The sequence below is a fragment of the Mustela nigripes genome, chromosome 2 (genome assembly GCF_022355385.1).
Source record: "Mustela nigripes isolate SB6536 chromosome 2, MUSNIG.SB6536, whole genome shotgun sequence".
Taxonomy (NCBI): Eukaryota; Metazoa; Chordata; class Mammalia; order Carnivora; family Mustelidae; genus Mustela; species Mustela nigripes.
The window spans coordinates 98,228,010-98,251,514 of NC_081558.1; the positions used below are offsets into that span (position 1 = coordinate 98,228,010).

General features: G+C 39.3%; 2 protein-coding genes across 3 annotated transcripts in view; one reads left to right on the forward strand and one right to left on the reverse strand.

The window, feature by feature from the left end:
• Positions 1-21,341, reverse strand: part of HSPBAP1 (HSPB1 associated protein 1) — a 63,239-nt gene extending 41,898 nt beyond the window's left edge. The window contains exons 1-2 of one of the 2 annotated variants that reach the window (XM_059391069.1): positions 21,148-21,341; positions 7,267-7,452 (exon numbers count right to left, since the gene is read on the reverse strand). In XM_059391069.1, the coding sequence (XP_059247052.1) occupies positions 7,267-7,452; positions 21,148-21,211 (250 nt within the window). In that variant the 5' untranslated portion in view covers positions 21,212-21,341. Of the gene's footprint in view, positions 1-7,266; positions 7,453-16,647; positions 16,798-21,147 lie in introns of those variants that run through there. The other variant, XM_059391070.1, reaches the window with a different exon arrangement.
• Positions 21,342-22,376: 1,035 nt separating this feature from the next.
• Positions 22,377-23,505, forward strand: part of SLC49A4 (solute carrier family 49 member 4) — a 68,936-nt gene continuing 67,807 nt past the window's right edge. The window contains exon 1 of the mRNA XM_059391071.1: positions 22,377-23,055. Within this exon, the coding sequence (XP_059247054.1) occupies positions 22,713-23,055 (343 nt within the window). The 5' untranslated portion in view covers positions 22,377-22,712. The remainder of the gene's footprint in view (positions 23,056-23,505) is intronic.

The window sequence follows — 23,505 nt, forward strand, 5'->3', positions numbered from 1 at the left end:
AGTTTTCACAGGCATGTCTGCATTGCAGCCTTATCAGGAGACTTTGTATTCTGTCACAGCAAGTTCTGTACTTTAAAAAAATGAAAATCTAAAAGGGCAAAAATTACATGTGAGAACTTTAACTGTCAGGAGAAAATTACAATGAATGGAATGAATGGAAATGACAGACTTCTTTACATTTACATAGTGATTTCAAAATAGAATCTTAAATTTTTCCTTCCTGGAAGTAGCAGCACCAAAGGTACTGTTTTCATTCTGTTATCATGACAATTTCTTTCTGGGTAGTACAGTTGTTCTTAGTTTATTTCTTGCAATGCAATTATTCCTTTCTAACTTTATTATTATTGTTCTTTCATTTAACATTGAAGTAGCCTAGGCAGCTACAATTTTTATCCCACTTACTGTCAAAGTGTTAGGTAAGAAGAAGCTCAACCGAGCTCAGGATTTGGAAGGAATATATAAGTTGAGTTTGCTTCTAACTCTCATAAAAGGGAGTCCTAAAATGGGTTTTCCAGAGTAGGGAAACAAATATTTCTCCGTTTTGTTAGACTTCATCATTTTATTTTATTTTAATTTTTTAAAGATTTTATTTATTTGACAGAGAGAGAGTACAAACAGGGGGAGCAGCAGGCAGAGAAAGAAGCAGGCTCTCTACTGAGCAGGGAGCCGGATGTGGGACTCTATCCCAGGACCCGGGGAACATGACCTGAACCAAAGGCAGCCGCTAAACCGACTGAGCCACCCAGGTAACCCTAGACTTCATCATTTTACAAGCAAGAAACACTGCATGGAAGGCAGGTGTACTTCTGGCCATCCTTGCACCCCCATCTACAAATGCTCTGGGTTATGTCTACCACTGTTTTTCCCAAATTACTGCCATGTCCCTGGGCCCATATGATCCAAATGAATTTGATCCAGAATCATTTCAAAGAGCTGTGAGATGTTGTTATCTGCTTATAAAAATAAACTAAGAGATACATATAACTCAAACAGTATAATTACTAATACTATTATCTCAAGCATTCTAGAAAAAATCAAGCTAAGATATAAAACAAAAATAAGAAATACATTCAATAGGAAGGAAACAAGGTTATAACTAATTTTAAGATCAGATGCCTGACTTCCTAGAAAACCCACAAGAATAAACTAAAAAATTACATATACTAATAAATAGTGGGATAAAAAATAAACATACAAAAATTGGCTTTTAAAAATCTAGTCATCACAACTAGTTAGAAAAATATAATAGGTAAAAATATTTTCCTTTATACCAGCTATAAAAAGTTTATATTTATAATTAATATTTTAAGAAATCTGAAATATGAAAACCCCAAATATTTTCATTGAGAGATGAAATGGACTTTCGAGGTGATAATGACAGGTTCTAGCATAGGCAGATAACAGTATTATCACAAGGGAGATTCTTTCTGAATTAACTTAAAACAGCACTTATTGAATTTTCACTTAAAATCCCAACAGGATTTGTTTAATATGAGTACATTATTTAACTCTAAAATTCATTTAGAGGAATAAAATTCAATAACATTCAAGAAAATACTGAGAAAGAAGGGTAATTAGGGAGGATGAGTCGTTCTTTCAAATATTAAAATACGTATCAGTTGCTAAAATAGTATTTACATAACGTTTTACTGGCTTCCAAACTGATAGCTCAATACATGGTCGAAAAACAGATGTTGGAATCCGTAAGAATATAGTAATATAATAAAGACGATTTCAAACTCAGTAGGGGAAAAAAAAGAATTATTCAGTATATGGAACTAAAATAAAAGGTATTGTTATTTCCAACTTAACCTAAAAAAGTCAGTGAATACTATACAACAAAATAAACATGGAAAGGATAAAGATTAAATGTAAAAGGGAAATCAAGCTATTAGGAGAAAATATTAGAATAGAAAGGATTTCTAAGTAAACAAAATAAAAATAAAATGTTAATGAGAATGGACTATATATAGATACCAGTCCTTTTTTTTTTCCCCCAAAGGATGAATCTCAGTTTGGGGAAAGAAGTGGCAAAACAGGCACCCTCACATGTTTTGATAGGGGAGTACATATAAACCACATTTCTGCGAAGCACTTTGCCATATGCACCAAAAGCCTTTCATTCTTTTATTCCACAAATACCTGAGTGTCCATCTGGTGCTCAGCCCATGGTGAGGGCTGACCTTGACCCTCACGAAGGTGGCTTTCTTGGGGGGAGGAGAGACTTGAAAGAGTTAATTACTTACAGATTAACCACGTGATTCTAAGCTAAGTGCTGCTGGGAAATACAAGGTGCTGGGAAACAACTGAGTGGCTGCCCCTGATTTGGGAGGCAGAGGTGCTGTGTGATCGGGAGAGACTTCCAGGAAATGACATTTGAGCTAAGCTCTGAAGGAGGAAGAGGAGTTAACTAGGGAAAGCTGCAGTAAGGGGAAAAGGGAAAGGAGAAAAGAATGGCTGGACTCTATATGCAAAGGCCTTGAACAAAGGAGAAGCAAACTTCTGGAAATGAAGCAAAGAGAGACTTCTACACCACACAAAAATTTTGGCCTTTAGCGTAAGGGTTAAGCCACCTAAGGGTTTTAAGCAGAAAAACAGGATGACACTTGTGTTTTTAAAAACCTGTCTCTGGTTTCAATACGAAAAATGGGCTGGAAGGGGGGCAGAGGGACCAGGGATGAGACTACTGCAGCTATGTTGGTGAGAGAGAGCAGGGCAACCCTGCCTAAAGGATGGCCATGTGGCATGAGAGAAGCAGGTGGATGTGCTACATACTTAGGGTTAAGTCACAGGGTCACCAGACACTACTTGGAGGGGCAATCAGATGCCTCAGAGGTTTCTGGGTAAGCAGGTTCACGCGTAGAGCTGCTACTCGTGATAACATTCATACCCTTTGACCCAGTCATTCTTCTTCTAGGAATCTATCCCTGGGAAATAACCAGAAACCTGAATAAGATTTGTTTTCAATGATGCTCACTACAGACTTATTTATAAATTTGAAGTTTCTAAGCAATCTAAATAATCAAAACAGGAAAAAAATTCAAATTCATTATGATACTAGCATACAACAGAGTATTAGCCATTTAAAAATCACATTTAACATGAAGAGAAACTGCTCAGGACATGTGAAGGGAATAAAAAAGCAGGCTGTGAAAATTAATATAACTTTATTTTTTAAATACAAAAAGCCTGTGTAACTAGTGTATTTATAAAATACAAAAAAGCCTGTGTAACTGGTGGTCTTCTCTTGGTAATAGGAGAAAGTGTTTTTAAATTTATTTGGATCTTCCCATTTTTTTAACGTTCTTTACAATGAGGAAGTCATACTTTTATTTCTTAATTATTGCTATTTCTAAATAATATTTGTTAAGCATTTACAATGTGCTAGGCACTGTCCTACATGTTTTATGCATACAAACATACTTAATCTTGAAAACATTTCTAAGATACAGAGAAGTAAAGTAACTTGCCCAAAGTCACATGATAAGCCAAAATATGAACCCAGGCAAGCTGATTCAGGAGTTAGTACTCTTATACAACCACCCTCTACTGCTTGTGGAAGTACTGCATTTATACTGAAAGAAATAAATTTAAAAAGAACAATTAAGGGGCGCCTGGGTGGCTCAGTGGGTTAAGCCGCTGCCTTCGGCTCAGGTCATGATCTCAGGGTCCTGGGGTCGAGTCCACATCAGGCTCTCTGCTCAGCAGGGAGCCTGCTTCCCTCTCTCTCTCTCTGCCTGACTGTCTACTTGTGATTTCTCTCTGTCAAATGGATAAATAAAATCTTTTAAAAAAAAAAAAAAAGAACAATTAAGACACCCACAAAATAGAAGAAAATATTTAAAAGTCCTAAGTCTAATAAGCATCTAATATCCAGAATATATACAGTCTCCTACTTACAGTGGTTCAACGTAACACTTTCTCGACTTTATGATGGAGTGAAAGTGATACATATTCCATAGAAACCATTCTTCAGATTTTGAATTTTGACCATTTCCCTGGCTAGTGATATATACTGATACTCTCTGATGATGCTGGACTGTGGCAACAAGCAAAAGCTAGCTCCCAGCCAGACCATTAGAAGGATAAACAACAGATAAACCTACAACAATTCTGTACCCATATCATCATTCTGTTTTTCACTTTTACTACCATATTCAATAAATTACGTGAGTCATCCAATACTTTATCATAAAAAAAAGGCTTTGTGTTAGATGATTTTGCTCAACTGTAAGCTGTAAGTGTTCGGAGCACATGTAAGGTAGGCTGGCCAAGCTATAATGTTTGGTAAACTAGATGTATCCTTTTATTTTAGATTTTATTTATTTATTAGAGAGAGAGAGCTTGAGTGGGGGTGGGAGGGGGGCAGAGGGAGAAGGAAACTCCCTGCTGAGCAGGGAGCCCAACGTGGGGCTCCATCCCAGGACGCTGTAATCATGACCTAAGCCCAAGGCAGACGTTTAACCAACTAAGCCACCCATGTGTCCAGTTAGGTGTACTAAATGCAGTTTTAGTTTGAGATATTTTCAACTTATGATGGGTTTATAGGGCTATCATTAGTAGAGAAAGACCTGTAAAGATCTCTTTTAAACTACATAACAATGACTCTTAGAACACTACATCAAAAACTAATGATGTATTGTATGGTGACTAACATAACATAATAAAAAAAAATAACAGCAACAACAACAACAAAAAACCCAAAACATTCCACAACAGCAAGACCAAACCTACCCTCCCCCACAAACCAAAAAACACCTCAGTTAGAAAACGGGAAGGGCACCTGGGTGGCTCAGTTGGTTAAGCCTCTACCTTCGGCTCAGGTCATGATCCCAGCATCCTGGGATCATATCTGGTATGGGTCTCCCTGCTCAGCAGGGAGTCTGCTTTTCTCTCTCCTCCTCCCCCTCCACTTATGTGCTTGTGCTCTCTCTGCTCTCTCTCTCTTTCTCACAAAAATAAATAAATAAAATCTTAGAAAATGGGCAAAGGAGTTGAATAGACCTTTTTCAAAAAAAGATCCAAATGGTCAATCAATGCATGAAAAGATACTCAACATTATTAGTCATTAGGGAAATGCATATAAAAACCATAATGAGATAACACTTCACACTCCACCAAGACGGCTGGAATAAAAAATAGGGTAAATATTGACAAAGATGTAGAGAAATTAAAACCCTCATACAGTGGGATAGGAACATAAAATGGTTCAGCTGCTTTGGAAAGTGTTTTGGCAGTTCCTCAAAATGTTAAACACAGAGTTACCATATGACTCAGCAATTCCCTTTCTAGGTATAAACTCAAAAGCAATGAAAACATATACCCACATAAAAACTTGTACATAAATGTTCATAGTAGCATTATTCATAATAGCCAAAAAGTGGAAACAACCCAAATGCCCATCAACGGATACACGGATAAACAAAATGTGGTATATAAAAAAGAAAAAGAAATGAAATATAGACATACGCCACAACCTCGATGAATCTTGAAAACATGCTACCAGAAAGAAGCTAGACACAAAAGGCTATGTATTGAATTATTCCATTTACTTATTGAGACCATCTATTTAATGAATAAATGATATATAACGATATGATATATAAATGATACCATTTATTTACTGAAATGTCCCAAATAGGCAAATCCATAAAAACAGCAGACTAGTGGTTGCCAGGGGCTGGGGTAAAGTAGAATGGGAAGTGACCTGACTGCTTAAAGAGTACTCGGCTTCCTTAGGAAATGATAAAAATGTCTGGAATTAGACAGTAATGATGGTTGAACAACATCGTGCATATGTTAAAACCACTGAACTGTATACTTTAAAATGATAAATTTAATGTTATGTGAATTGTATCTAAATTTTTTTAAAAAATCAGTAAAAACAGAGCTGTTGCTCACAACTGCAGAGACCTTTCACTTTATCTTTTATGCTTAAGTATTAGCTTGAATGTGTCAAATCACTGTGCCTCATCAACAAAATAGGCTTATAATAGTATCATTCAAAGAGGGTTTGAAGAAGATTAAGAGAACTAATATGTATAAAGCACTCAGAAGAGTGCCTAACACAAAAGCTCTCAGTAACTGTTAGCAATTAGGGGTCGTGTTGTATTTGGAGTCTAACCAGGTGTGTGAAAAAAATTACAGTTCCTCTTTAACTCCAAATTGTCTAATAACCTCAGAGGATGGGAGATTTATTTGACTAAAACTAAGAAAGAAAAGGCACAAGCTAAACTTTTACGTGCCTTTTGCTCATCTAGCACTTAATTTTAAGGTACAGTAAACATTTTGGTCTGTGATTAGAATGAGATGCTAAAGAGTGCTAGGTATTAAGCCTCCTCTACCTGCGTGAGTATAAGGGGGTTCTAGACACCGAAAACCACGTAACTCCTGAAAAATGTACAAGAAGGTCAACATGAGAAAAAGTTTAGAGAACCTAGTAGGGAAATGGGGTAATTTTCTAGTTCCTTCTGAGTTATTAATAGATACTCATAGAGCCACTTCACAGCAATGCTTCAAACATTATGAAATTCTAGACTACCAAACTCTAGACACCAAATTACAAAATAGAAGTTATTAAACACATTCTAAAGCTAGACAATAGTTAGAGACCCCCTCAGATCAAAACAGCACTGTTTCTTTCTTTTAAATTAATTATATTTAGAGTTAACAGTAACTACATTATCTGACTATAAGGCAAAATATCAAAATGTTACAAGTCTCCAGGGAAGAAGAAGAGGCTGGCAAAATCTAACTGCTTAAGAGGATAAGAAAGAGCTTTACACATTTTGATATTTATGCAGTACCACAGAGGTCAGGCAGCTGATAGAGGAGAGAGATAAAATTACAACCAAGAGTAAACACTATAAATATAGTGCCTCAAGCCACAAACAAAAGGACACATTCTACATGAGTCAAAAGTAGAAGGGACCATAAACTTAGTGATCATCTTTCTCAGTCCCAGGGGAACATAGATAATAACACACTCACAAATATTAAGTATCTACCACATTCAGTGAACCATGATACCTAAACAAATACAACTTAAAGGTTATCAACAACTATAGAAGGTTATCAACTATAGGTTTAGTCTGAAAAAGAATCTTAACACAGACTGTCCTTCTAAAACTTCCAATAAAACTTTCCCATCTGCAAATAGTCAAAACAGTATTAGAAACAAAGGGTTCTGTAGAGTTAAAGAAACTACTGCTAAGAACATGGGAATGCTACTGAAGACACATTATGATAATTACTTTTAGTCCTAACCTGTATCTGTTCTTTTCATTCCCATCCTGAATCGTATCTGCTTGCCAGGAAGGACTTCAGAAAGGTGTTTAACAGTCCAGTGTTGGGCTGGCCAATCGAAAGCCATGTTACAGAAGACTGCAGGTCGTTGTAAAGACATTAGAATTTCTTTTGCTTTCTCTGGCGTAAAAGGTTTGACACGTTCACCTAGGGAAAGAGAGAGAGAGAGAACTATAAAATTATTTCATATAACATGAAGGAAGAATAGCCAATATCATTTCTATTACAATAAATCTTTCTATGCAATGATACTACCTTTTACACTTCATTTACTACTATTTACATAAATATTTGACCTCAACAACCATAATTCTTAAGTGATTTTTCTCATAAAACATTTTAAATGTTGGAAAATATTTACAAATTTCAACGTCAAAAAATTCTTTTAAAAAAAGCGTTCCAACTATATTTAAATATTAAAAGACACAATTTTTTGAAAATTATATTTCCTAAATAGAGGGTTATATATGAAATACTGATGGGAACTACTCTAGAACTAGAGTTGCCGGAGTCAGGAATGATTCCACTTGCCATATCATGTGTTTACCCAAGAAGACTACTGAATTCATACATCAGTCAAAGGGGTAAAGGGGGGATTATTTTCATTTCAAGATTTTAAAAGGGAAAAGATGTACTAGGGTGGGTATCAGTGTTAATCCTTGACTTCAATTGCATTACAAACAGTATAAGAGATATGGGATATATGCAAAAACTGTGATTGACTGATTATTTCAATAAATTTCACAGAATCATAGACTATAAATCCTGGATAGCATGGTAATGATAAGTACGTGCTAAATAAAAGAACAGGTAAGTTTCTCCTTAAAGACATCTTAACATGAAAGTTTTTTGGGAAAGTCAAAAAATGCTTCATACTCTGAATCCAGATATATATGTATATCATCAGCAAATATTCATGATTCTCTAGATTTGATTCTCTAGAATAGTCAGCTAAACCTTCTAATTCATTATCTGTTTTATGATTACACTTAATTCAAAAAAATAAAAGCTCATAAATAATCCAAATTCTCCCATCATCCAACTTTCTTCTAAACTTTTTGATAAAAGGAAGAGGGATGGGGAGGGTGCCATCAAGGAACCTGAGCAATTTGTACTTGTCTGAATGTAACCCTTGTTTTTTTGTTTGTTTGTTTGTTTTTAATTTATTTGAAAGACAGAGATCACAAGTAGGCAGAGGGGCAGGCAGAGAGAGAGGTAGGGAAACAGGCTCCCCGCTGAGCAGAGAACCCAATGCGGGGCTCGATCCCAGAACCCTGGGATCATGACCTGAGCTGAAAGCAGAGGCTTTACCCCACTGAGCCACCCAGGTGCCCCATAAGGCTTGTTTTTAAAGAAATGAAAATTTAAGTCAATTTAGCTCCTTTGCTCAAACAAGGGCAAACACTCAGAATCATTCCATAAACCCTTGATGAAAGTAAGCAAGACATGTGAGGCCAGCCTGTCACTGTCTACACAGTCAGGGCTCCCAAGTGAGCAGACAAGGGGGGACACTCAGAGGGGAAAGGCAGTAGAAGAGCTGGGGGCTGTGTGGGGGCTGTGTGCGGGCAGGGAGAGAGAAGGCACCCTTGGGTATCTCCAAGTAAACAAAGCCCCAAGCTCATCTTTAAGTGCTGAAGAGCCTATAAGGGAAACAGGACCAGGAACAAAACTTTCTATCTTTCCTTGAGATTCTTACTTTCCACTTGTTTGATAAATTCACATTAGGGGTATTGACCCATTCTCGCCTATAAATAGAAGTACAAGGTTACCTGGATCACAACCCACCAAATCTTCCTAGATTTGGAGTGCCCAGATTCTGTGTACATGAAAAATGGACAAGCTGAGTTTTTTTATTATATATCTTTAAAGTTTTGCTAGACAGTGAGAAGCTGCAATACATTCATGATAATCCTCTGTTGTTTGTGGCACATAAATTAGTACTATCCTTTGGCAAACAACTGTAAAAATGAAGCAGAAGTCTCAAACAACCACCCATTAACCTAGTAACTCATATTACAGGAATTTGTTTTTTTTAACAAAGTAATCACCAGCTATATGCATATTCATATATATTATATATGTATACACATACACGTAAAATATCTACTACCATAATATAAAACTGAAAATATAAACAACCTAATGTCTAAAAGTAGAAAAATATTTATTGACTATTACGAAATATTATGTAAATTTTTCCCATGGTACATTATATCCATTAGCAACAAAAATGAGGGCTATGCAGAAATGTGTAGAGATGTAGAAACTAGAATTGACTCAGAGAGCTACTGTACTAGCCCAGTGAGAAGTGTCAGAGGAAGGCCCTGAGCAACAAGGTGGGGGCAGTAAGGAGGACAGAGATGACAGAGATATAGAAATACTAAGAGAATAATATCAAAGACCATTACAACCAAAGACGTGGGGTGGGAGGTATATGCAGCCATAAAGGAGACTGAGGTTTCCAGATGTTGTGACTTGACATTTAAAAAAAAAAGTAAGGAGCAGCAGCTCATTCTGGTGAGAAGATGAAGAGTTTGGTTTTCAACATCATCACCATAATAATACATTTCCTCACATGTTGCTTTACTATTTGCCCTGTACTTTTGTATACATTAAAACTGCTCATCTGATCCTCTAAGAAACCTACAAAACACAGGCAGAAAAGGCATTTTGTTTCCATTATCCAAAGGAACAATAGGAAGCTCAGATATCGAAGTCCAACACACCAGTGATGAACTCAACTACTAGGTCAGGTTCCCTGATTCTAAATGCAGCGCTCTTTCCACTGTACCATCCTGCTTCCAGAGAATTCAAACTGGGGGACCTACACAAACACTGCAAATTTGGGGAGAGTATAATCTGAAAAGAGAAATTGGTTTTGGAAAGCTGGAGACCCGATTCATGGATAAGAAGTCCATGTGCGCAGTCAGGGAGAGAGGAATGTTTTGCTTTGTGCCTCTGTGGGCAGTGGGTCGTGGGATAATACCTGTAGTACAGACTGCTAATTACCAACCCTAGCCCATACCCACTCTCTCCTTCTTACTTACAGAACTCTGCACAGTGCGTGTGGCTGATAATTACAATTCCTAGCCTCCTGTGCAGACAGAGTGGACAGATATATATCCGGAAGTTGCCCAGTCAGCCTTTTTGCCCTTAGCCTTCTCTCCTACGTTTGTCTGGAAAACAGATATAATGGCTAGTCACCTTGCAAGATCAAAGAAAGGCCCAGGGGATGCCTGGATGGCTCAGAGGGTAGAGCATTTAACCCTTGATCTTGGAGTCATGAGTTCAAGCCCCACATTGTGCTTTAAAAAAAAAAAAAAAAAAAGGCCCAGGAAATCGCAAACCTCAGGTGAAAGAATGCAAAAATGTCCACTAAACCAGTATCAGCAAAATTCTACCTCCTAAAGACCTTCACATATAAAATTAATTCTTAGAGTCAAGACTGGTACTAGTTCATAACTGCTTTAACACCTGGCATTCTGAGGCTATTGTTTTCAAGGACTACTATATTATCTCTATAAATATCTGTGACTTACACTGAATGAATCATGGCTGGTCTGACCTTGCAGCACTCTTTCAGTTCTATAGTTGTAAGATATCCAAGCTTTGAAAACTTTGTTTCTAGAATTTTAAACGGCAGAGAATAAGAGAAGCACCAGTCCTTCTGGGGTAGGGATTTATTTATTCTGCTTATTTTAATCAGAGCCAATAGAACTGGCTTTGAACGTTCCCCAAAGAATTCTCATACTTGGGGAAAATATATCTTGCCACCCTTCCATAAATAAATACATGGTCATTAGTAACACATGGGTAGTGTTTTGACACTACTTTTCGAATAGCTTCAAAGAAATATTTTTTCCTCTAACATGATGCCTTTTAAAAATGTATTTAATGATCTAATTTAAAAATCCCAGACATCCCAGAAATTATTTAATAAGAGACCCTAAAAACTAAAATTTGCTGAGAAAGCACCTGGCCCAGTGACTGGGATATAGTAAATGCTTAAACATTTGCTAAATGAATAAAAAGTACTATAAAGTATATGCAGAAGAGAGCTGCAGGATGCTACCATAAAACAAATTAGCATATTTACAGAATTTCATACCTACCAGTGAAATAAAACAATCAGCTGGTTGTGAGATAAAAGTAATTTGGTTTCTGATAGCTTAATCAACAATGAACTGGGCCATTAAATTAACAAATTTAAGTGTTACAACTTTCTTTAAAGAAGAATGCAATCTACATTGTATTAATTAAATAGCCTAAGGAAGCACTCAGTCACTCCAAGCCAGGAATGTCTGCAAAGAGCTATAAAAATTCTGAAGCAACCTTGACAGCCTTTAAAGGATAAATGTATTTATTTAGGTCTAAACTTGCAGCAAGCAACAATTTCTAATGAAATGACTTAGAAACTGCTGAAAAAAAAAAAAAGATTAGTGATCTAGGTGTTGCAAAATAGTCTTTTCTCTCTCTAAATGTAGCATGTTATTCACACAATTTATTACCAGCTTTGGTTTCAACTAATTCTTTGGAAATTGTGAAACATGATTAAAAGCAAACTGCCTTTTTATCTGCAAGTTTTTTTTTTTAATTGATGCAAGCTACAAGATAATTTGAAACCTAATTTCTCTGAATTTGTTCGCAACATGCCTTCTGTCAATTAATACCTGGCTTGGATTTGTATTTGAGATTTAGAATTCAAGATAATAATAAGAAAAACTTACTAAGTTTCCAGAATTCATTCCTAATACTGATAGAATACAACAATGATCCTGAAACTGAAAATAACTCATCTTGCATGTCAGGTATAATTTTAATAGAAATATTAATAAGTATAAAATTTCAATTAAATTTCACTAATTTTATTAAAATCTTATTTAAAAGTTTTTTGAAGGGGACAGAAGAGCAGGTCACATGGTAAGCTAAATTATTTCTAAATATATACACGTAAGCCTATGGTGGTTTCATCAATCTTAACAACTCTATATACACATAAAAGAAATTTAAAAACTTCTGGAATGGACAAACCATAATGGACATTAACCAAACTGTTAATGTCACAAAACAAACTGAGGGTGGCAGAGGTGGGGAGGAGGAGGGAGTGGGTGGTAGGGTTATGGACATTGGGGAGGGTATGTGCTATGGTGAGTGCTGTGAAGTGTGTAAACCTGGCGATTCACAGACCTGTACCCCTGGGGCTAATACATTATATGTTTATTAGAAAATTTTAAAAATTTTTAAAAAATAAAAATAAATAAAAATAAAGCCAATTAGAGCTGGGGGGAAAAAAAAACAACCAAACTTCTGGAATGATAGATATTAGAGTTAAAAATAATGAACATCTGGGCCATATCAGGAAAACACTGATGGAACTATGCAAGTCCTACTTAACAAAACGACTATATTCATACTGAAGACTGAGTGGTAAAACTTACACCAATAATAATTTTCATTTTATACTCATTGTTTAAAAAAAAGTCAATATCCACCAAGAAAATTTCTCTGAAAGTTAATATAATGCTTAAGTAAAACAATAATTAGTCATAAACCCTTTGAATTTGAAGGTGTGAGAGGTGGTGTGACTGACAAAACCATAAACAGAAGTGTTGAGGCTGTTATGACATAATCTTTCCAATACCAACGCTTGAGCGATAGTGAACACCTAAGCAGGTTCAGATTCGGAACAGGAGACAGCTATGTGCTAGACACTTCACGTCCTCTTCTTCCCATCTTCTTACATTTTTAACCCTTGCCCAGTTAAGCCAGAAAATTATCTTCTCCTCCTCAGTTTAATCTATTTATACCAGAACTCATAAATAGTACTTACAGTACTTATAGTACTTAGTTCAAAAGAAATACTGGTCCTAAACTTAAAGTAAAGAAAAGTAATCTATATTTCAAGTCAAGTTAAACCTAGAAAGAATAGCGGTGTCTGGGGGGTTCAGTCGGTTGGTCGTCTGCCTCCAGCTCAGGTCATGATCCCTCAGTCCTGGGATCAAGCCCTGCATTGGGCTTCCTGCTTAGCAGGGAGTCTCCTTCTCCCTCTCCCCCTCACCCCTCTCATGCTCTCTCTCTCTCACTCTCTCTCTCTCAAATAAAATATTTACAAAAAAAACTACTAGAAAGAATAGTGTCTTAAAGACTAAAGTTCTTTAAAATTAAGGCTCCAAAGTATCTTCAAAATTTCTACCAAACGTTTCCATCTAGCTCTTCAAAATTCCACTAGGAAAATTTTCTGTATTTCAAAATAAAATGGCTATTTAATCTAACCATTCATCAAAAAAATTCAACAGCAGTCTTAAAAAAGATATTTGCACACTCATATTCATAGCCACACATTTATAATAGCCAAAAATGGAAGCAAGCCAAATGTCCACTGACATCATACAATGGAATATCATTCAGCCTTAAAAAGGAAGGAAATCCTGTCATATGCTACAACATGAATGAATCTTGAAGACATTATGCTAAGTGAAAAAAGGCAGTCACATAAAGACATATACTGTATTATTCCACTTGCATGACGTATCTAAAATAGCTGAATTCATAGAAACGAAGTAGGATGGCAGTTACCAGGGGATGAGGAGAGAGAGAAAAGAAGTGTTGTTTACTGAGTACAGAGTTTCAGATTTGCAAGATGAAAAAGTTCTAGAAATCTGTTTCACAACAATGTGAATATACTGAACACTACTGAGTGCTTTTTTTTTTTTTTAAGATTTTATTTATTTATTTGACAGGGAGAAGATCACAAGTAGGCGAGTGGCAGGCAGAGAGATGGGGGGAAGTAGGCTCCCTGCTGCACAGAGAGCCCCACCAGGGCTCCATCTCAGAGACCATGACCTGAGACCATGACCTGAGCCGAAGGCAGAGTTCCAACCCACTGAGCCACCCAGGTGTCCCAACTACTGAGCACTCTTAAAAATGGTTAAGATGATAAATTTTACATTACTTGGTTTTTACTGCAGTTAAAAAAATTCAACAGTATAGTTTTTCTGTTATTTGTCCTTATCAAATACAAAGTATTTAGCTATACATGGATTAAATATACACTCTAACATGGAAATTATTTATATAGGCTTTTGCTTTTCTTTAAACTCCCCTGTCTCCTTTTGCCATTTTTTTTTTTTTAATGGGGAAAAAAAATGACATATAGAGTATGGTGTCTCCAACTGAGGAGGAGTAAATCCAGTCATATAGAAATGTCAGCTCTTTACGAAACTCAAGTCCCTACAACTCTGGGATGAGATTTTTTTCCCCTTAGGAATGTCAACCTTAAAACAGCCAGTTATATTACCACCAAAATGCACTTATTTGGGAGTAGCAGGGTAATTACAATTCAGGACAAGCACACTGACGTTAGGAGGGAATTGGGAAGTTTTAAACAAAAGTTCATTGGAAAAAAACAAGAGCTGGAAGTTGTGGCGGTTTCTCATCGGCTGCAAGGGGTGGTTAGTACGTTGTTACTGGGGCAGGGAGGGAGCTTCCTTCTCTCTCTTTTTTTAAAATTTCTTTTAATTTTTTATTTTTTATAAATATATAATATCTTTTTATCCCCAGGGGTACAGGTCTGTGAATCGCCAGGTTTACACACTTCACAGCACTCACCATAGCACATACCTTCCCCAATGTCCATAACCCCACCCCCCTTCTCTTAAAAGTAGGAGATAAATTCCTACAAGAAAACTGTCCTCCCTTACCAAGTTACTTCTTATTGGCCTTCTTCATGCTGATGATAATGTTCACTCATTTCAAGAAAGACTAGAAGAGTCACTAAGAGTGACTTCTTCTCTTCATAAAGACATAAACCTGGTTACAATTAAAACTAGAGCCCAAGATAAAGAAATACAACCTCAGTCTGAAAGGCAGAATCAGATTCAAAGAATTGCAACTTTTAATTTCACTGACAAGCTTCAAACAATGTGTGATCCTCTAACATCTCACACTCAGAATTTAAGTTGATTCTTAACATTAAGTAGTTTCGTGTTTGCTGGTTTGGTTTTTTAAGTTTTAGAGTAGTTCTAAGTTTATAACAAAAATGAGAAGGTAAAGATTTCCCCTTCCCACATATGCAAAGGCTCCCCCATTATCAATGTCATTCACCAGAATGAAACTTTTTTTTTTTAACCAGGATAAACCTAAATTGACACATCATACTCACCCAAGTCCACTGTTTATCTTAGAGTTCAGTATTAATGTTGTACATTCTACGGATTTGGACCAAAATATAATGACATAGGCCCATCATTATATCATACAGAGTATTTTCATTGCCCTAAAAATTCTCTGTGCTCTAACTACTAATCAGGACCTGAGCCGAAATCAATAACCAGATCCTCAACTGACTGAGCCACCCCAGTGCCAAGGAAACAGAGCATCTTTATTAAATAATAAAATATAATGAACTCTAAGCTGTAATAGCAGTAACATGGTTTATTTTGCATTTTTAAGGTCCTGTTTTTTTCTTTTTTTTTAATAAGTACTTTTTAAAAAAGATTTTATTTATTTGAGAGAGAGAGGGAGTAAGAAAGCAGAGGGAGGAGCAGAGAGAGAAGGAGAGGTTGATTCCCTGCTGAGCAGAGAGCCCCTACAAAGGGCTCAATCCCAGACCCTGGGATCATGACCTAAGCCAAAGGCAGGCACTTAACCATTAGTGCCACCCAGGTACCCCTAGGTCCACTTTATTTTCAAATAAGGATTCTAATATATTTGATTATCAATATGATCATGTTTTGCTTTTAATAACTTTCAAGCTGTTACTTCAAACAAAAAATACCACATTCTTGAAGGCAAGATAATTACTTTTCTATCCCTAGAGCTTAGCACAATGTTTGGCATAAAATGATGTTAAATAAGTGTTTTCTGAATTCATACCTCATTTTTAGCAATATATACAAAATATTGAAGCTTTATTAAAACTAACCATTTGCTTTTGCTACTTCTGCATAATGTGCACTTGAGCAAAATCAGAAACCATCTCAAGACAAAGGAATCCATAATGGAACAAAGGTCCACAGTTTTATGCTCACCTCTACCAGTCCCTTTCTTACTTTCAGCACGTTAGTTATCACCGGTTGATTCCTAATCACCCTTGCCCCTACAGCAACCATTCTAAAGCTTCTTCAGTCTCAAATCCCCAGTACCTCTCTCCACTTCCTCACTCTTTGAGGTGGCCTTACTCTATTTTTCTTAGAAATCTAAAACCCATGATTTCCCTCTTCTTCACTTCATTTCTGGTTGACCCTGCTCTTGTTTAGTTTTTCAAAGGACACCATCTTCCTTCTTTTCACCTGCATTCTCTGCTACCAATTCTACTCTAGTGGAACCAGTCTGTGTCCTCACCTTCCTCCGCGCCTTCTGGCCCTTATGTGACGCAGGCTTTTCTCCATTCACTTCTACTCCGAGCCTTGACGGCCAGAAATGGCTTCTTCCATTCATTTCCATGTTCAAACTATACCACAATTTCAAATTACTCCAGGAAGTACAGACCAATTCAATTTTCATTAGTTCTTTCTTCTCTCAGCCCTAAAGGTGAAGGTGTGTAATATTTACTTTCCAATTAATTTCTTCCTGCTTGTGGTTATGTCTTATACTATAACTCTTTGTCTATATCTTCCCCCCCAAACTATATTGTAAACTGTATTTACAAGCTATTTTAAGGCAAGAGCTATCTGCTCATTGTATAAAATAGCCTTCTGTTTCTAATATACATTCCAATATTTTTTGATAATGGAATGGTAATAAGTTTGCTCAAAAATTAACTTTCCTGGGGCCCCTGGGTGGCTCAGTGGGTTAAAGCCTCTGCCTTCGGCTCGGGTCATGGTCTCGGGGTTCTGGGATCGAGCCCTGCATCAGGCTTTCTGCTCAGCAGGGACCCCACTTCCTCCTCTCTCTCTCTGCCTACTTGTGATCTGTCTGTCAAATAAATAAATAAATGAAACTCTTAAAAAAAATTAACTTTCCTATGACTCCCACAATATTCATCATTATCCTGAATATACTGACCCTTTCACATCATGTATTTAATGTATGCACTTTTTTTTTCTACCCTTTGTTCACATAAGCCTTATGTAATTTAAAGCAAAGCCTTCTCTTCTGGTAGGATTTTCTCTATTTAACTTACTTTGTAATGGTAATAAACAGTCACCCCAAACTGGTGATTCTGGGGAGGATGACAGCTTAAAATGTGATTGAAAGTTCCACAGATAGGATACTGAGAATCTAATAGAAAAATACAAAGTCACCTGCAAAAATGTATATGCATGCTGAATTTTTCAGGGGAGCAAATCCACATTTTCATCAGATTTTTTTCCCTCCTTAGGACTTCAAGATTAAGAATCACCAGTTTCCCCTGGGACCCCTGGGTGGCTTCAGTCAGGTTAAGTGCCCAACTCTTGATTTTGGATTGGGTCATGAGCTTGAGCCCTGCATGGGGCTCTGTGTTGGGCAAGGAGCCTGCTTAAGATTCTTTCTCTCTCCCTCTCCACCCCCCTCACCCATGCTTGTGTTCTCTTTAAAAAAAAAAAAAATTCACCAGTTTCTTCAAAAAGTTAGAGAATTATCTTACGACCTAGAAATTCCAATTTTAGATACATGCCCAAGAAAACTGAAAACATGCTAACACAGAAATGTGCATATGAATATTCACAGCAGCATTATAGCCAAAAAGTACAAACAACTCAAATGCCATCAACTGATAAATGGATAAACAAATGTGGTATTACTATACCATGGGATAGCACTAGGTCATAAGAAGGATTGAAGTACTGATACATGCTAAAACACAGATGAACCTTGAAAAGTGTTATGCAGGGGAGCCTGGGTGGCTCAGTCATCAAGCATCTGACTTCGGCTCAGGTCATGATCCCAGGGTCCTGGGACTGAGACCCACAGCGGGCTTCCTGCTCAGGGGGGAGCCTGCTTCTCCCTCTCCCACTCCCACTGCTTGTGTTCCCTCACTGTGTCTCCCTCTGTTGGAAGGAAGGAAGGAAGAAAAGGAGGAAGGAAATATTATGCAGCTTGAAAGAAGCCAGACATAAAAAGCCCCATATCATATGATTCCATTTATGTGGAACATCCAGAGTAGGCAAATATCCACAGAGACAGAGAGTAGATTAGTGACTGCCAGAGGCTGGGGAGAGGGTCTAATTGGGAGTGACTACTCATAGATACCAGGTTTCTCAGTGTGATGAAAATGCTCTGGATTTATAGTGGTAATGGCTACACAATTCTGTGAACATACTAAAAACCAATGAATTGTATTCATTAAAAGGCTGAATTTATGGAAAGTGAATACTAAATCTAAAAAACCCTCCTCTTACCCAACTGCATGCTTGATATCTTTTGCATCGTATTTCCCTACCTAAACTTTACGCATTCATATATTACTCTGAACCACCTCCTTTTTTTTAGGTTCCTAATTTACATGTAGTTTCTCAGGCTGGAAAATTCCAAAGTTCTTTCTAATTTTTTTTTTCTCTCAGTTTCAATATCCATCGGTCACCAATGCCACGCCTTTGTATTCATAATAAAAATGGTTTCCACTAATGAACATGTAATTCGTTCCAGACACTATGCTAGATGATCCACAATTACCTTTAACTCTCACAATCATCATACATTTTACAGAGGACAAAAAGCGAAGCTTAAAGGGTGCCTGTTCTTTAGTCTTTCTCCCTCCCTTCTATCCTCTACCCTTCAGGCAGTGATCCTCCTAAAATAAATCTGATCATATTACTCCCATACCTAAAGCTCTTTAAAGGCCTCCTACTGTCATAAAGTCCAGACTCCTTAGCTTGGTATAAAGTCCCCTTCACAATCCCACTTCCCTCACCACTTCTAACACCAGCTTCTTTGGGTCCCTGGACGATGCCATGCTCTTTCTCCTCCTGCCTTTGAATTGGCAGAATTCCCTTATTCATTCACTCAAAAATTTGTATTAAGTGTCCACGTTGTGCCTGGGCATTCTACTTGCTGCTTGGGCACATGTGGTGAACAAAACAGATATAAGTCCTGCCCTCACAGTACTTAAGTTCAAGTGGAGGAAACAAAAATAAACAAGTAATTTCAGATTTTGCAATAAGTGAAATGAAGGAAGCAGGAATATCCCTGGTAAGGAGTCAGGGGAAAACTAAAATGAGTTTTAGTTGTTGGTCTGGTAAGAACTGAGGTGGGGACATACTGTGAAAGCTGAAGATTAAGAAACCAAGTATGCTAAAAATAGATAAGAGGAGAGGGAAGTGAGTGACAACAGATGCTCCTGGGGACATCAGCAGAGCCCAAGGATTTCTACAGGCTATGGTTAAGAGTTTGGATTTTATACTAAGTGCAATGGAATTCACTGAAGCATTTTAAGTAAGGGAGTGTCAATTTTTGCTAATAGAGAAGGGATTGGAGGGCCACAAGATAAAAGCAGGATTGCATGGCCTAAAGATATAGCAGTGGTTTAGCTGAGAAATGTGGATGATTTGGACAAGGGCCTGATAGTTAAGGAGGGAAAAAGTAGACAAATTAGATGCAGAATTGAGCGGACTTGCAAGTCATCCACTGAAAGTGAGAAAGAGATGAAGAGAGGATATACAGAGTTTAGGGAACTGTCACTGAAGGAAGTAAGCTTACCAAGGAAACAGATTCAGAGGATCTCAAGCCCATGCTGACTGAATATTCAAGAGGTTGATCATTTTCATTTTATACTGTCATCAACTTGCCCAGGACTTTTTCCAGCAAAATTCAGCCATATAAGTGCAGGTGCAAAGGGAACAAAAGGTTGGGTCCATCAAGAGTATGAGTTCTGCCAGAAGAATAAAAGGCAGGGAGGGACAAGGAAATGGTGCATCTTCAAGGGAGAGACCATAAAATAGAACATGCATTATAAACTGGACAAGAGGGTACAGATGGACAGAAAATGTAAGACTCCATGGATGGGAGGTATAGATGAAGTTAGATGAAGTTCAAGAATTGTATCCTTGGGGTTCATAAGGGAGTTTATAAAGACGAGAGACTGTGGTCAGACAGGACCAAGTTATAATTGTTTCTTCAATTGGGATTGGTCACTTCCTGCTCTAGACAAACATGACTATTTGATCTCCAACCACAGCCATCCTGTTTTTCTGCTCCTTGTCTTCTCATAACCTCCCAGCACTATCACCTAAGTTCCTTAGGGACTCATTCAGTCTTAAAGGCTCACCGCCAACTACTCCTTCTTTGAAGCATTTATGTTTTCCCCAGGGGGATCTGATCTCCTGGTGACAGCCCTCACTCAACCTGTACTGCTGGTATTATTCATGCTACCAGGTATTAACCATTCTTTTCCTTTCTAGGCCCCTTTGCGCAACTGGAAAAAGGCATTACTGTAAACACTCAAAAGTCTCTAGATCTCTGGCAGCAGTACCCAGAAAACTGTGCCAGGCACGGAGCAATCACTCAATAAATGCTGAGGTCTCTCGTACCTGGGCCACCCAACCTCACTGGTCACGTAAGGCAGGATTCCACCAGAATCTAACAAACGCTCATAATCTCCGTTCATAAAAGCTCCAGATACTTCCATTTACCTCAAGAGTGGGCTCCACCTTCACAAATTTAATTTCAACCCATTCAAACCACCCTCTTGCGTTAATCAGCCCCGGTAGGATGGGAGGTTACAGGGCCTGAACGATGACTGGAAGCCTGGCTGCCCCAATTTGAGAAAAGCCACGTTCACTAAATAATAACAATTTTCCTCACAGTTTTATGCAGTGCAGGAAAGACGTGAAATAAGAGCTAGACCAAATGGCCTCAGGAGAGTTGCCAGGAATGAACTAGCACAAGGTTGTACTCGTGGTCTGACTTCAGCCTGGCGCCTACCTTCCACCTCTCCAGCTCCAGCCGCAGGGGCCGTTTCAGTGGTCGCCCCCCGGGTGGCTGCCATGCCTAGCTCCGCCCCAACCCAAAAGGGGAGTGGAGTGGGAGTGGGTTCAGAGGACCGCCAAAACCCCGACTTTGGAGTCGCAGGGCAGGAAGCAGCCGCGGTAGCAACGCCGGCTCTCCCCCGGAAGCGCCACGCGCCCGGCGGTCACGTGACGGACGCCGGGCGGGGCCACGCAGGTTTGTTTTGATTCCCCGGTTGTTGAACTGTCAGCACGTGGTGTCGGCTGTAGTGCTTTGTATCTCCCCCAGACTTTAACCTTCTTTCATCGTGGTCTTTTCTAGGATTAGTTTCTGCTCCCCGTCTTTTTGCAGGCAGGTCGTTCTTCTCTGTCTTGCCACTTTCCTACACCCAACAATATTGGAGTTTTAGGGGATGGTTTGCATTCTGCGGGGCTGTGGAATGGGGCTCTGCCTCTGCTAACTCTGCAGCCGCGCTTACAAGGAGAGCTCGGGCTTCTCTTCCACCCTTCTTGCCCTTCTGACAGCAACCTGACTCCATCTGCTTTTTGTGGCTTCTGGGGAATACGAACTTCAAGCAAACGTCCTTTAACTGCGTTCTCTGTGACTCATTTCGCGACCCACACAGCCAAATCTTTTGACCTATGGTTTCAAGGACAGTAACCGACAGCTGTCAGGCGTCTGGATTTATATAATGAAATAAACAACCGGCTGCCTGATCAAGAGGCCAACAGCCCCCACCTTCTCACTTTTCGTCTGGTCAAAATTGTAATGACCGGAGATGGATCTAAGTCGTTAGGGGCAGAAATCTTTTAGCCTTAACGTATTAATATATTAACATATGCCTATTAATGACAGGCAGGGGGTAGAAAGATAGCTATATCTTTTTTTATATACATACGAATGTCATTGACTAGTTTATAATCTCATTGGGTATTTAAGACAAAAGATAGCTAATAAAACTAGGCAGTACTGTCTGTGAAAAATAAATTATTTTCAAGGGGCAAATCCAACAACTCAATCTTATCCTATCACCCCCTTTAGTTTCTAAAGTTATCAACCCAACAAAAATAATAAATGCAATATAGAAGCAAGGAACAGCTCAAGTGACCAGAGGTATCCGAGTTGTTTATTGGATGGACACGTGATGTAAACTTAGGCACTTCCTCCAGCAATCCCAACCTCCTCTTAGCACAGCCCTTTTGGGAGTTTCCTTTTCCAGGGCTTAGTCGCGCTCCTCCCTCCTTTTTGGTTCCTCTTCGTCCTCCCTCAGAGACGGGGGGGTCTCCTGCCTCAGTTTCCTCCCCATTACCCGCGAGGTGGGTGCCCCAGTGCGGTACCCCAGCCTCCTCCCAGCTCGCGGCACCTGCCCCGCCTTCCAGCCCCCGGCCGGCTCGCGCGGCGCAGGCGTACCGGCCGCGGCCCTGAGGCCGAGCCAGACCTCAGCAGCTTCTGCCTCCGCCTCCTGCGACCGTATCCGCGCGGGGCTAGTCGGCGGTCACCGAGACCGCGCTGGGCAGAGGCCCCGCGGGCCGCGCGTCGCCATGGGCGCGGGCTGGAGCAGCGAGGAGGAGCGGCAGCCCCTGCTGGGGCCCGGACTCGGGCCTGCGCCGGGAGCTGTCTGGAGAAGCCGGGAGGCGGCGGCGGCGGCGCTGCCCGCGGCGGCCCCGGGTCCCGGGCGGGTGTACGGGCGCCGCTGGCTGGTGCTGCTGCTCTTTTCGTTGCTGGGTTTTGCGCAGGGCCTGGTCTGGAACACCTGGGGCCCCATCCAGAACTCGGCGCGCCAGGCCTATGGCTTCTCCAGCTGGGACATCGCGCTACTCGTGCTGTGGGGACCCATCGGCTTCCTGCCGTGCTTCGCGTTCATGTGGCTCCTGGACAAGAGAGGTGAGAGGCTCCGGGCAGTGCCGGCCGGTGCGGTCACTCCCCGGGCGAGCCAGAGCCCGCCAGCCGCCGCCCTCGGCTTCGTCTTAAGGGTTATGTGAGGTGACCGAGTGTTGCTGGTATCCCATTCCAGACCAGGAACCCTCCGTCCCCAAAGCGACAGACATGGGGAGGCTTCTTTGCAGATACTGTACTTATGTTTACATCACTGTTACCCATTATGCAACAGCAGAGATTAAGTGATCTCTAAATGCTCATGTTTTTGCACGATGTGGACGTGAGAGCATTCCCGTGCACGTGCTATTTATGATTTCTACACCTGACCAAAATGACTGATGCTTTGACTTTAGAGGGATTTGGAGGTGTTGAGGGTGAAAGGTCAGAAAATAGACTGATGATGCCCAGATATGAGGAAGTATTGAGTTGGCTTTGCATAATAGATGACTCCAGCCC